Genomic DNA, 15,986 nt, shown 5'->3' with positions numbered 1-15,986 from the left:
AAGCGTTACATATGATAGTGATATATTTTTTTTTTCAACCTATATTAGGTTAGTTTAAAACGTTTTTAACTTCGCTCTCCATTAATCACGATCTTCAGCAAGTCTTTTTAATCCGGCGTAAGTATCAATCCCTGCATCATTTTTCAGTTAAGATATGTATGAGTTTCTTGGTCTTCCTGTTGGTTTTCGTCCTTCAATTGCACCTTCTATTATAGTATGATGCAATTCTTCGTCATGGCGTAAAACGTGTCCCATCATGTCCCATCATCGTCGCTTTATAGCTTTAATTGTTAATCTTGTTTCTCCAACTTGGGTCAGTATATCTTCATTTGTTACTCTTTCTGTCCAGTTTATTTTTTCCATTCGTCTCCAACACCACATTTCGAATGCTTCAAGGGATCTTTTTTCCTTTTCATTAATAACCCATATCTCGCAGCCGTATAAAGCAACACTCCATACAAACGTTTTTAAAAATGTCTTCTTTATTGCTCTGCTAATTTTTCCCGAAACCAAAATTTTCATATTTCTTGATAAAGGCTGTCTTTGCTTGCCCTATTCTTTGTTTAATTTCCTGCGAACTTCTTCCATCTGATGTGATGTTATTAAATTTCCCAAGTATTTAAAACTAGAAACATGGGAAATAAGTTGGTTTTCTAAATAAATATTTGCGTTATTTGTGGATTCACGAGCTCAAAATAAAATTTTTGTTTTACCAGAATTTATACGCATTTGATACTTATTTATTATTACGTGCATTTCTGCCAGGGCTCTCTGAAGGTCGTGCTCTGTTTCTACTAATATTACGATGTCGTCTGCAAATCGGATCATTGGAATCAATATACCACCCACTCTGATTCGAATGCCAAGCCTGTTAAGTTTATCTTTAACTTCGGTTATGCTTTTTTCTATGTAGCAGTTGAATAATAATTGTGAAAGTGGGCATCCATGTCTTACACCTCTATATATTTTCATACTAGCTGACTCATGATTTATTGTAATTTCTGCACTTCGATTTTTGTAGAGGTTATATATAATTCTCCTGTCTTTAAAATCTAAATTTAATTCCTTCATTATTGAGAACATAATTTGCAAATCTATGTTGTCAAAAGCTTTTTCGATATCTATAAATTATAAGCATATTATTTTATTTCGAGATATTTGTTTTTCTATTAAGATCCTAAGTCCTAATATTGCCTCTCTAGTTCCCTTTTGTTTTCTGAATCCATACTGATAATTTCCGAGATATTGGTTGGCTTTATTAAATATCCTTCGATATAAAATTTTTATGAGTATCTTTGAGGCGTGGAGGAGTAAGTTTTAGTTCTACAATCTGCGCAAGAGTCAGCTTTATTCTTTTTTATTAATGTTACAATTCTGCTGTTGCAAAAGTCTTTCGGTATTACTCCTGTTTCGTATATATCTTTCATAAGATAGTACATCGCGTCTATTATGCTGTAACTTGCGTTTTGTAGTAGTTCTCCGGGGATTTCATCTATTCCCGGGGCTTTTTTATATTTCAAATCTCTGAGACTGGCATTAAATTCAATTCTTAGTAGCGGTGCACTATAGGAGCACTCATCAGTTTCTTCATTGATATCTTCTAACTCCTCCCCTTGATATAGTTCTTCAAGGCACTCTCTCCATCGGTTTACCACCTCTCTTGTGTCCAAGAGCAATTTATCATTCTTGTCTTTAATATTATTGCTGCAAGGTTTATTTGTTTTGAGGAAACTTTTAATGGTTCCATAGGCTTGATCTAGCCTATTTGTTTTAAAAAGATGGTTTATTTCAGCACATTGTTTCTCTAGCCATTCTTCTTTTGCTTTTTTTGATTCTCTGTGATTTTAATCACTCATAAATCTATACATCTATAATAGACCCAAATATGCCACGTCCCCACTGTGCTGGGTTTTTTTTTGGTTTTATTGGAAACAATTTACACGGTTCCGCGTTGCTTCGCGTTATACGGAGCCCCGCAACCTGTGCCTACTTTATCTTCTGTCGTATATTAATGTTTATTAACTACTATATACGTGTATGTAGTAGTTAGCCTGACTAATACCGTGTGCGATACACCATGGAACAAAGTCCAGCATGTGCCGCATGTCCGATGAACGACTCGCCGCAAGTATTCCTTAAATCAACTTCGTAACACCTCACTTAACGGATCGTACATCGACTCAGCGATTGATCAATAGTATCTTCACAATGTTCTTTTATTCTTGTTTGAATTGTGTTTACCGTTCACTGGACATTATTATTGTTAAATATACGGCTCCGCGCCACTACTAGTAATTCTAGTGTCGAATATTATCTTTTTTAACACACTTAAATTAGTTTTACATGTAAGTTTGTTTGTAACTCTCCACGCGCCACGTGTTATTATTCTCGCATATACCGTCGTCTATGGCCTTGAGACTAAACTGTCGTAACGCATTCACCCCATCACGCTCACCACAAGCGCGGCAACACTATTATATAGTATAATTTTATTTTTGGTTTTCGTACCCGTACATGAGTGCGTATCATCAATATTATATATAAATAAAATTTTTTTTATTGTATTATTATGAGACATAAACATTTAAAGGTACACTTTTTTTTTGAGTTAATCTTCTTCTTCTCCCTTGACTTAATCCCAACTATTTGGGGTTGACCACCCTTATCTTAAACTTCCACTTGACACGATCTTCACATCCTCTACGCTCACATCAGATGTCCTCAAATCGCATTCAATAACATCTCTCCATTTCATTTTAGGTCTTTCTCTACCTCTTATTTCTTCAACATTCATTTCTATAACTGTTCTTACAGCTTCCGATTCTTCTCTCCTCATAGCATGATCAAACCATCTAAGTCTATTTTCTCTCATCTTATCCACATTTGATACTACGCCTATACTCCCTCTTATATGCTCGTTCCTTATCCTATCTTTTCTAGTCACTCCACTCATCCATCTAAGCATTTTCATCTCTGCTACACTCATTATCTGCTTTACTTTCTTATCAACCGCTCAACACTCTGAACTATACATCATAGCTGGCCTTATTACAGTCTTGTAGAATTTACCTTTCAGCCTCATTGGAATTATTTTATCTCATAAGACACCATACGCTTCTCTCCACTTCAACCACTCGCGCTTAATCCTGTATCTTACATCCTCGTCAATACCACCGCACTTTTTCACAACTGATTCCTGAATATTTAAAACTTTCCACCTCTCCAATCACGTTCTCGTCTATTGTCACTGATCTTCTCATTTCACCTCGTGTTCTCCTTTGTCAAACTCGTACTCTTTATATTCTGTCTTGCTCCTACTTATTCTTAAACCTTTTTCTTTAAGAGCTGATCTTCACACCTCTAGCTTTTGATTAATTTCCTCCCTATTTTCTCTTATTAACACTATATCGTTAGCAAACAACATGCACTACGGCACCTCTGCTTGTATTTCTCTAGTAATTTTCTCCATCACTATAGAAAATAAGTAAGGGCTTTAAGCAGAACCCTGATGCACTCCTACTCTTACCCGAAAATTTTCTGTTACTACTTCCACACTTTTTACCCTGGTACAAGTGTCATCATACATTCTTTTTCCATTAATGGCCACTTTATAATTCTCTCGGTACTCTATCATACGCTTTCTTCAAATCTATATAAAACATACACAGATTTTTCTTTTTTTCCCTAAACTTTTCTATTAGTTGTCCCGCACAAAATAATGGCTCCATTGTTGACTTACCAGGCATAAATCCAAACTGGTTCTTAGATACCGAAGTATCCCATGCATCACCTCGTCCAATTCTCTCCAAAACACTTCCTTGTCTATTTCATCACATCCCATTTGTGGTGCACCGTTTTTAACTATTTTCTGTTGTCCCTGCGGACATCCGAGATCGGACAATCCGTCTAAGTTTTGTTCAAGATTCCTCATACTTTTTTGAAAAATATTTTTACGTCGGCTGGCAGAGACTGCCAAAGACCTGAAGTATTCTTATACCCTATCTACTTGGAAAGTAATGAGTTAATATACATGTATAATACATCAGGGATTACAAATACAGGTAGCTAATTAGTTTTTTATGGCGATATTTGCAGATATATAGCCTTTATTATCAACAGTAGTAAGACACATTTGTGAGTTTATAAATACACTAATTGCCAATACAGAAATTTTATCAATTGATAGTCATAATTGACAATAAACACTCCATAACTGTGACAGCGATATTATAAAAAACTAAAAAATGAAAAAATAATATAGTTTAAAAAAAACGTTTTAAAAGAACATCGAACTAAAAATTAAAAAATAATTTTTAGAATAAACTTAAAACAATAATGAACGAAAAATACTAGTATCATTGTGAAAAAAGGTATGGGTGCTTTGTGTCATAGTTTTCGTATATTGAGCGCCCGACGCTTTTTTTGACAATAATACTGACACGGCACCGCCTTTTGCTCTAGGCTGGCGCTCACCCGTGTCTCTCTCGATACCAGCCGTCCAGCCATTAATATGACAATCGATTGTCATCGGTTGTCTCCCCGCCCTTGACACCGAGATAAGGCCGCCGCCGAATATGGATTACTGATATTGCGTGCTGTTCCGTTTCCGACGTTAACCTTGACTAGTTGGTCCGATATCTTGTGCTACTGGCAATTACGCTACGTTTTTGTGCGTTTTTCCGAATAAGATTTGTGTTGTCTTTCCGCGACTCAAAATCGTTTTTCCGGCATATATTATATGGTATATATCTATATATTTTAATATATATATAAGTTATTCACGATACGTGAATTGCTTATACGTATAATATTCCATAACACCAAAGTTCGTCACTGTTAGTTGCGAACTTATAATACTTGATTTCATTTTATTTTCCTTTGTGTTCTGTTTAAGAACCTGTGCGCCCTTTTGGATTACGCATTAATACTAGTATTTTTCGTGCATCATTGTTTTAAGTTTAAGTTTATTTATTTATTTATTCAACGGGATTGACCCTTATTATACAAAAATATAGTTACAGAAAATGAAACAAAAATAAAAGTTACTTTTTTGTGAAAAAGTTGTCATTTTAAATCCCTTGTCGTACGTCAGTAGTGCCCCAACGTAGATACAAAAGTTTAACACAATTTAATTAATGTTTATATATATATCGACGATGAGTTCGTCGTTCGAGCTCTTATCGAGTACTCCCGTTGGATAAACTGATCAGACCCAATCCCTCAAATTAGTGAACTACTAAAGGGGTAGAGTGTAGACCCGTCATCACAGTCTACCTCAAAAGTAGCAGACTGTAGGGTGGCTCTTTGTCAGCCACCAGCACAACTACCTTTTTACTATACCCACTAAAGGACGGTTAAGCCCAAAAACTAGCCAGCTCGTACACTAATTATTAAGATTGACTAAAGGACCAGTAGTCCAACATTGACTCTAGCCGCACACACACACACAAATTCTACGAACACGGTGAATATAAAGTATTTGCGCTAAGCCCAGATTTTTAAATAGATATTTTATTTAAGAAACGTATTAAACACAAAGTCAAATATAAAACCCAGTACAGGGGGATCGCGGCACAGTGGTGACGTGGCATAGATGGATCAAGTATAATGATATCTGACAGTGATTAAAATCACTATAAAAAAAAAACGCTTCGATGCAAATCTTAAGTGTTTAATTTTAAAAAATTGGTGAATTATTCCAAAAGCTACATGATCTGCTAGTTCATTAATAATATCCTAATTAAGATAAAGTATATCGAATGAAAAAGGGATTATTAAAAAATATTATTTCTCATAAAAAAATAATATTGATCCATACACTTTTCAATATGTCATAGCATTATAAAGTTAAAAATGTAAAAAATAAAATCGAGAATTTTCACACAATAATAGCATTTCGTAGCCATTTTCACCGTGAAGATAAAATAAAGTCCGAAATTTTTTTTTACCATAATAAAGGATATTACATTAACTTTAATTTAAGATATATATAAAAGTGTCAGACTTTCCGGAACATTTTCAAAAATCAATTTGAAAAAATTAATTTTTTGTGAAAAAGTTTTCATTTTAAATCCCCCCTTGTGGGCAAGTAAAGGGTCACATATAAAAAAAAAATATACCAAATGAAAGGTAATGATATCATGCAGCTATATAAAAAAAAAATTATATTGATTCGGTTATTTTTAAAAAAGTTATAGCAATTTTAAGTAAAAAAAATTGAAAAAATTTTGAAAATTAGCGATTTTTAAATTTGTAATTTTTTTGGAGGTTTCCCCCATTTACGGGGAACGAGGGAATTTTTTTCAATTTTTGAGGGTAATGTCTTCGACTAGATACGATTTGTGATCTTTTGACGTATCATTGAAAGAAATCGGTTCGGTGAGAGCTGAGAAAAAGTGGTAACAGACACAAAAAAAAAAAANGCTGAGAAAAAGTGGTAACAGACACATAAAAAAAAAAATAAAAAAATAAACACATTTTAGTAAAACCAATACCTTCTCAGCTTCGCATCGAAGCTAATATAAAAATTTAACACAAAAATGATTTAAATCTTACAAAAATATAAAGTTACTCCTACAACAACGACCTAACCCGTAACTCGACGTTTCTTCGACAAAACGTCCAGTCTCGTCTCGCCCAGTATCGTCCCCCTATACTTTTCATGTTTCCCTTTTATATTCTTTTTCCCACCATTATTAATTTGCTTACCCTGCATTTTCCCTTTTATATGGAATTATTATATTGCTTAAGAGTTCAAAAATTGCTTACTACTATTGTAAAGCTTATATTATACTAAAATCGATGTAGTTCAATACTTCCTCATCTAATTACTACACCCCCTTCTGGACAGGTAAAGAGTCAAATTTATCAAAAAAAATTATATTGATTTAGTTATTTTTAAAAAAGTTTTAAGAAAAGACAGTTTTATAAAAAAAAAAATTGAAAATATTTTGAAAATTAGTGATTTTTAAATTTGTAATTTTTTTGGAGTTTTCCCCCATTTACGGTGAACGAGGGACAATTTTTTCAATTTTTGAGGGTAATGTCTTCGACTAAATACGATTTGTGATCTTTTGATGTATCATTGAAAGAAATCGGTTCTGTGAGAAAAAGTGGTAATAGACACAAAAAAATACACATCATAGTAAAACCAATACATTCTCAGCTTCGCATCGAAACTAATAGATATGAAGAAGGGAGCTTGATTTCTGGATTTTCTCTGGGTAACTTTAAAATTAATTAGCGCTAAAAGCGATGGAGAGTCAACGTTACCACGAAACAAATTTTTTAAGAATTTAGTACCTTTCGGCGATCAGCAAGTAAAGGAAGATTAAAATATTCCGCAATAGGTGAGTATTCATGTTGGAGATGAAGAATATCTAATACAAAACCAGCAAACCGCAAAAACCTACGTTGTACTCTTTCAACTAAACAAGCGTCGTTGGCTGTATGTGGATTCCAGATGATAGCACCATATTTTAAAATAGGACGAACTAACGCCCAAAATAGTGTTTTTATTACTAATTTAAGTTTAAAGTCAGAAGCTATCCTCATTATAAAACCGAGAACCTTAAGCGTCTTACAAAAAATCATATCAATATGGGGTCGAGGATCTAAAAAAGCATTAAACTTAATGCCAAGATCTATAACTGTGTCATAAACACGAGTAAAGTTAGAATCGCCGATAAAAATTAATGTATTATGGGAGATTTAGAGCGAGTGAAAGACATAACTTGACATTTAGAAATATTTAGTGACAAGCCCACCGCCTCAAACCATGTTGTAAACCGATCTAAGTCATGCTGAAACTTAATACAATCTTCCTGCGTATTAATTTGCAAAAAAAAGCTTTATTTCATCTACGAAACAAAGCAACTTGCAGTTGAGAAGAGTACGGCTAATTCCATTTATAAAAACAGAGAATAAAAGGGGAGACAGATGCCCCCCTTGAGGAACTCCCGATGAGGCTAAAAATAAGTCAGACTTAGTACTATGTACTTTAACCCATTGGTATCTATTAAGAAGACAGGAGCGAAACCAACCTAAAAGGGGTTCACCAAAACCTGTTTTTTTAAGGACCGCAAGTAATATTTCATGGCTTATTGAATTAAACGCCTTTTCAAAGTCTGTATATAAGACATAAACCTGTGATTGTTGCGGGAATGCATTAAAAACATAATTTGTAAATAAAAGATTGCAAGTAGTAGTTGAAGGGGCCGGGAAAAAGCATGTTGTTCTTCAATAATTACATTGCTGACGGAAGGTTGCAGATTACTTAAGATAATTTTTTCAAAAATCTTGGAGATATGTGACTGAATGGAAAATGGTCTGTAACTTGAAATAACCGAGGGGCAGCCAGTTTTAGGGATAGGGGAGATGGAGCTGAATTTTAAGATTAATGGGTAAACTCCATCATCCAAAGATCTTCTAAAAATGAGCCATAGTGGGTAAGAAATATAGTGTTTCAATTGATAAATGAATTCACTACAGAGTCCATCGGAGCCAACAGACCAATCCCCAAATAAAGCTTTAAGACTGTCACAAATGTCCTCAAAACTGAGGTTAATGTTATTTGGCAAATCAAAAATCTCTTAACCCAATTGATCAGTATCAATTTCAAAATTAGTGGAGAAGTATACTGAAGAAAAATAGGAGGCAAACAATTCGGCCGTTTCTTGATCGTTTGATGAAGTTACGTCATTATAGGATAATCCTTTTGGGATGTTTTTTGAATGATTACTATTATTTACAAATTTCCAAAAATTACGTGGGTTATTTTTAAACGATGATTCAATTTTTTTGACATATAATTGATGAAGCTTTTTCGGATTCAAATTTAAATTTAGCGCGTAAATATGAAAATTATCTACACTAGGAAATGATTTGTAAATAAAGTGAGCTTGTTCTTTTTGAATAAGATCTTCTTTAGGTCTTTGAAAAATCAAATTGGATAAGTAGATTCACGAAAGATAGACTTAAGAACAAAATCAATAATAGAACGATGCAGTGCATCATACAACAAGTTCATAGCACAGTCAGCATCGTAGCTCAGCAAGGTGGCATGCCTATCAAACTGGGCAATGAATGAGCAAATACTAGGGAAATCAGATTTTATGAAATTAAAAAATTCTTTAGTGCGATGACAGGAAGTTAAATAAAACAAGAAGGCAAGGAGATACTTAAGGCAGGATGAAATGAATAAAGAGACACTAAAGGCTCACGAGACATATCTAGTACGAGACTACTGTTATTGCAAAACACAAGTGAATTCTTGAGCCATGTTTGTTATAATTATTATTTTTTTGAAAAAAATTGAGGGTTATAAAGGTTTCAGGATTACTAGGAGCACGAGTAGTTGAAGTATATGTGTATAGTAAACCAATATCATTATTATCCCAGGTAATTTTAGGAAAATTGTAGTCTCTACAAAGAATGTAAGTATAGCTTGGGTATTTCTGAAAAATGGTCTCCTAAGTATGTGCATGGGTATCATAAATACTAGAACAGGAATTAGGAGGAATATAAATACTTCCAATTATAAATTTATCTGAACCAATTGAGAACTGAACAAATATTTGTTCGGCATTATTAAAAGGAATAGTTAAACGAGACAAGGGAATATATTTTCTTATGTCAATAAGTACTACTCTGAATACATCTATCAAAACGGAATAAATTATAGTTAACCATACCTAGTTCATTATAATGTATACCATCAGTTAACCATGTTTCAGTTAACACTACAAACAAACAATTAATAGAAGAAACATAACATTTAAAATTACTAAGTTTTGATCGAAAGACACGGCAATTTTGATAGAACCCAGTGACGGGTAATCTGGTAGACGAATTAGTTATGCTTGAGATGTTTGTAGTCGACTTCTTCCATTTTTTGGGAGAGAAGTTCCAACTTTTGGTTCACCGTAAATATATACAATTTTCAAGTTTGATTCATCATTACAAGTTCTCATGTCCAATTCTTCATTACAGGAGCGTAGCGATTGACGTTGCATAAGAGTTTTATCGCGTACAAAACGAAAATTACCAAAAAAAGTGGTTACCAGAACTTTTATGAGAGTTTAATTTAATAAGTAGGCGTGTTACTGTCTCTTTGGCATCACATATAATTTTAATTGGACGATCAATTCCAAGACGACGTTTACCAAGCCAAATTATTTTAGAACTTTTAGAAATTTCCGTCATTATAGCAAATCAAAAGAAGCATATAAAATTTACTTAATTTTATATACGGGCGTTTAAATCTCCAACAAAATTGATTAGCACAAGGCTAAAACAGCTGTTTTAATTCTTATTGTTAAGGAAGAGATCTTACAATTTGTTGTTGAGCTGAGTAACCTTACAAACTTTGAAGTAAATTTGATGAACTAGAAGAACTATAACCTCCAACGACTCACAAGCTTAAAACAAGGACTAATTATGAAGAAAAACACCACCAATCAAAACACGACGAATGAAATCTTGATATTAATTAATTTAAAAAGGAGCATAAATAAATAGATTAACTTTTAACATTAATATGTTTTAAGTTTATGTTAAAAACTATTTTTAATTTTTTGGTTCGATGTGCTTAAAGCTTGTTTTTTTAGTTTTTTAAACTATATTTATTTTGCATATAAGCATCACCTCACCTTTAATACAATCTCTGTACTTAAAATTTACAATAAGTTTTTTGTATTGACTTATTCAATTACATTAGATAACAAATCAAATAGTTTTAGCGAAAGCTGTATTCTAGTTATGATTTTATTGTTGTCGTTATTTTGTTATATCAATAAGTTTCGGTTTCATTTATGTTTAAGGCTATATTGGTGGGTTGTCAGGTATTGAAATTATGTAAAATCTTTTAATTAAATGATTTTTATCAATAATTATTATCAAATATTGATTAATTATAATGTGTTTCTTTAAAAATAAAAAATTTGATATAAATATAGATTTTTCTTTTTATCCAATGACGAGTTGCTTGAAATATTATCAGAAACTAAAGATCCTTTAAGAGTGCAACCACACCTTTCAAAATGTTTCGAAGGTATAGCGAAATTGAACTTTTCTAAGAATGTTGAAATTGTTGGTATGATATCAGAAGATGGCGAGATTGTTGGCTTTAATGGAATAATTTATCCAGCAGATGCTAAAGTAACTATATGAGACAACATATATTTCTACTAAACTAAAATTTACTTCATTAGGGTCTAGTTGAAAAATGGTTAATTCAAGTTGAAACTTTTATGATACAATCGATTAGTGAGATAATAAGTAATGCAACTAGAGAATATCAATTTTCACAACGTGATAAATGGGTTCTTATGTGGCCTGGAATGGTTGTATTATGTGCTGCTACTATAAATTGGACAGCTGAAGTTGAAAATGCTATTAGTCGAAAAACATTAGCTGTAAAAACAAATAAAAAATAATTAAAGCAATAACCATTCTATATTTTTACTATAAATTAGGTTTATTTTGACCAAAGTAATCAACAAATTGAAGATATGGTCAGATTAGTACGTGGGAATCTTAGTAAAGGAGAAAGGCAAACTGTATGCGCATTAATTGTTATTGATGTTCACGGTAATAATTATATTTTTCTGGAAATAATTTAAAATTAGTTTATAATTATTAAAATAAATTAATTCGCAACGATAAGAGTTACATAAACGTAACTTTTATCGTCATGTTCTTACTATGAATTAGTCTTCACTTCCAAATTTTTTTACTATTGATAGCATAATGCTTTAACACATAATCGTATACTCAATTTACGAATAATTAAGAAAACACTTTATATTATTTCGTTGTTTTTTGACCAGTCCTTTTGTCGTAAGTGTTTCTTACTCTATAGATGAAAATTTTATTTTTATTTTTTGTTAATTAAAGTTTATTACTGCGTAATCAAGAAGATGTGTATTATGAATTAAAATTGTAATAATACTATATTGTATGGGATATGGTAAAGCTAATTATTCCATGTACTGAATGATTTTTTAGGTATTTGAAAAGGTTATTTAATTTCTTATTATTACTAAAATTAGCTTAACATATATTTTTTATATATTATTGATCTAAGTACATCTAAGGTAGTGGTTCTCAACGTTCTCAGCTAATCATCTTATTATTATTATTATTATTATTTAATAGTTTATATACACGCAAAAGGCACAATTAGCAAATTTGATATTTGATACAGCTTCTCATTTACAATAACTTGAGAAATGATAATATCCTTTGATAGAACCCTAGTTAAAGATTATTTTAATATTTGAAAAGATCTTTGCACTATCTTCTTTCAAGCCGACGGAATTGGTATCAGTTAAACATCGAAGTAAAATAATAGGTCAACAATTTTTAATTTGTCAAAACCAGAGCTAAATGATCGATATAATTCGGTTTTTTGTAAATTTTGGCATATTTTGTCTGTTAGTTTGACCTATAGCAAATGTTTTTCAAGAATTTATGTTAAAAGTAATGATATATGTATATCATTACATCGCCTCTCATCAAACCCAATCTTTACCAATCTCCTTTTTGTATCCAATACCATTATCCTAAACTACCTAAATTAAATTCTTCACATTCTTATTTTGACTTTAAACTGGTATTTATTCCTCTATTTCCAAATTCATTAACTCCTTCAATTGGGAGATTTATTCTACGCTATTCAGAATTTCATTCCTAGAAAGACCTTTAGAAGCCCCGATTTCCCCCGTTGGGCATCACCTTCTTTAAAGTCCCTAATAAACAAAAAAATAAATATGCACATAAATAGTTTAAAAAAATAAATCTGCCTTCTGACTATTCCGTTTTCTCTACGAGCCAAATGTAAACAATTATCCCTCAGTAACTACCGTTCTTACATCAATGACACTGAGCGCTCTCTCTCCACTAACCCCTCCCTATTCTAGAAATACACTAGAGACCTTAAACAACACTCACATATTCCTTCCACTATTCATCTTTTTGATGAAGTATCAAATTCACCATTTAACAATGATAATCTATTTTCTAAATTCTTCTTCTCAATTTTTAAATCCCCAAATACTTTTTCCACTCTTATTTTTACTTCTGAAGTTACCAAAAATTACCAATATAATCTTCCTTCAAACTGCTCTTTTTCAGTATTTGATGTCCTCTACGCTCATAAAACCTTAAAAACAACCACTCAAATGGTCTTGATAATATTTCGGCCCGTTTACTTTATAGATGTCGTAACTCCCTAACCCAACCACTTTTCCTCCTCTTTAAATGTTCCCTAAATAAGGGAGTTTTTCCTACTGTTTGGAAAGTTTGCTCTATAACCCTAATCCTTAAATCCAGTGATCCATCCGGCATTACAAACTACAAACCTATATCCATTCTCCCTCATATAGCTAAAATTTTTGTATCCCTGGTTTTTTCCTCTATTAAGAGAAGTATTAACCACATTCTCAGTAACAGCCAACATAGCTTTCGTCCTGGGAAATCATCAGTAACAAGCAGTCTCGTCTTTTCTACTTATATCTTAGATAATATTGAAACCGGTTCGCAGGTTGACGTAATATTTACTGATTTTAAAAAAGTCTTTGATACGGTTGATCACGGTACTCTTATTAAAATATTAGATAACCATGGTTTTAGCAATCCACTTTTCTCATAGTTGTCATCTAATATAGACTCCAGAAGGCAATTCGCTTCAATTAATGGTATGCTTTTTAATCTTTGCAACATACCTTCCGGCGTTCCTCAAGGTAGTCATCTCAGCCCTCTCTTGTTCATCTTCTATGTCAACTCCCTTCCCGATTTTCTCTTAAGCTCTAAAATACTTTTTTTTGCCGACGACATCAAACTTTTTCTCAACATAAACTCACCATCCGACTGTTTACTCCTTCAATCAGACCTCGATACCTTCTCCATTTAAGCCAAGGAGCTCAACCTATCTCTTAATACCAACAAATGTCATGTAATGTCATTTTCTCGTAAATTCTCCCAACTACATTACTCATACTCCCTCGAAGACTCAACTTTCAACCGTGTTTCCGTTATCAAAGACCTCAGCATTTACTACTCTCCTTCTCTTTCCTTTGATTTGCATATGAATAACATTATTGTTAGAGCCCTAAAAGTATTAAGCTTTATTAAAAGAAATACTTCGATCTTCTCCTCTCCCTTCTGTCAACGTGTTCTCTATCTATAGAGTATGGGGTTGTGGTATGGCACTCTTAACTTGTTAAAGATATTATTAGAATGGAAAGAGTAGAAAATAAATTTCTTTTCCTATGCTGTCTTCTTTTTATAAATAAATCATCCTCCTTATGACTACTTCCTTATTCGCATCGCTATCCGATTTCCTTCCTAAGCCTCTCTCAGAGAGGATATTGACATCTTTTTTTTTTTTTTTCAAGTGCGTGTGCACCCATAGATGACCCGGGGGGAACTCGCCGTTAAGCATTACTTCCCCCGGGCCACCTGGTGCCGTTTATTCAGAAAAACATTAACATTAGAACAACAATATTTCTTAACCTAAAATACAATAAGCATCAATCTTGATATCGTAATACAATAATCTACAATTAGCAACATCTTACAATCTTTATCATTACAACAATATCTTAACCTATAATAAACATCGATCTTAATAGCAATAATATTTCTTGTCTTGATACAATAACAACTACAATTCGATTGCCACAGTCTTATACCTGCTGGTTGACTTCAATAACGGACCGGATCACAGATCCCGACGTCCTACTCCAAGGCTGTGCCGCTGTCTTGCTCTTTCCTCCTCTTCCTTCATCTTCATTACGTTGTTGGCAAAGTTCTGCACCGCCCTCCATCCTTCCGTTCCTTCCAGCATTTTATGTACAAGTGACTTGATGCTAACAGTTCCAATTATCGTATTTAGCTCCGACCTCTGAAGCTCCCAGGCTTTACATTGGAACAGAGTATGTTCTGCACTGTCCATATCATTCCCACAACTCCAGCACCTTCCGTCCGCCTCCTTTTTGATCTTACACAGATACCCACCAAAACATCCATGTCCAGTAAATAATTACGTAAGATGGAAGTCCATTAAACCGTGTCTACGGTTGATCCACCTATCCACATCCAATACCAAACGCCGAGTTCATTCTCCAGTTTCCGCATCGTTGATTATGCATTTCCATTTATCCAATGTTCTGTTTTTTAGTTCAATCTTTTTCCTCCATTGTTCCTCACAGCTAAGGTTGCTTCTGCTCATGTCAAACATTTACGCTCTCTCCTCTGCTAATAATTGTATCGGTGGTACTCCTGCCAAAATATTAATAGATGTGTAACTTACCGTGCGGTAAGCACTAACACATCCCAATAGCATCCTCCGCTGCACTCTACTAATGACATCCAAACTCTTCTTCCTGTAAATCAATATATTGGCCCATATTGGGGCGCCATATAGAAGAACAGAATGTACTACAGAGCTCAAAAGCATTCTGCGCTTTTGCTTTGGTCCACCAACGTTCGGCATAAGCCTCATTAAAACTGTTGCCATAGACGAAGCTCTCTCCGCAGCTCTTTCCAAGTGAGGGGCGAACATAAGGTCTCTATCAATAATAAAACCTAGGTAGTTCATTGACTGTGCTACCGGCACCTCCACGTTTCCTATCCTTACCGACGGAGTCGCGTCTTTATATTTTCTTCTAAACATTACTGCCTCGGTTTTCCCAACTGATAATTCAAGTCCTAGTCGCCCGATCTCCTCCGTGACCGTTACGATTGCATCATTAATTACGGTCTCCACATCAACTGTTGAGTCTGCTACCGCCATGACCAACGTGTGTGTCATCCGCAAATCCAAGAACGCTTGACCCTTGCGGCATATGTTTGGTCAGTACTGAATTGTATGTCAATTTTCATAACAGGGGCCCTAGCACCGACCCCCGAGGGACACCACAAGTAACATCTATGCTAATCTTTTGTCCACCAGAAGGGCAGCAGATAGAACCCCGTCTGTCCGA

At 33.6% G+C, this 15,986-nt stretch overlaps 1 protein-coding gene across 4 annotated transcripts in view; it reads left to right on the top strand.

The window, feature by feature from the left end:
* The window catches only part of LOC126899129 (dynein axonemal heavy chain 3), a 236,275-nt gene that overhangs the window by 79,599 nt on the left and 140,690 nt on the right, over positions 1 to 15,986 (top strand). For all 4 annotated transcript variants that reach the window (XR_007702488.1, XM_050673685.1, XM_050673684.1 and 1 more), the window contains exons 20-22: positions 10,956 to 11,157; positions 11,211 to 11,414; positions 11,475 to 11,589. Coding sequence is in view for 3 of the 4 variants with exons in the window: in XM_050673685.1 (XP_050529642.1) it covers positions 10,956 to 11,157; positions 11,211 to 11,414; positions 11,475 to 11,589 (521 nt within the window). In the remaining variant the exon portion in view is untranslated. The remainder of the gene's footprint in view (positions 1 to 10,955; positions 11,158 to 11,210; positions 11,415 to 11,474; positions 11,590 to 15,986) is intronic.

The sequence above is a fragment of the Daktulosphaira vitifoliae genome, unplaced genomic scaffold (genome assembly GCF_025091365.1).
Source record: "Daktulosphaira vitifoliae isolate Bord-2020 unplaced genomic scaffold, ASM2509136v1 Scaffold_2, whole genome shotgun sequence".
Lineage (NCBI taxonomy): Eukaryota > Metazoa > Arthropoda > Insecta > Hemiptera > Phylloxeridae > Daktulosphaira > Daktulosphaira vitifoliae.
The sequence above is the reverse complement of the archived record's forward strand: the minus strand, read 5'-3'. Positions and strand labels throughout refer to the sequence as shown.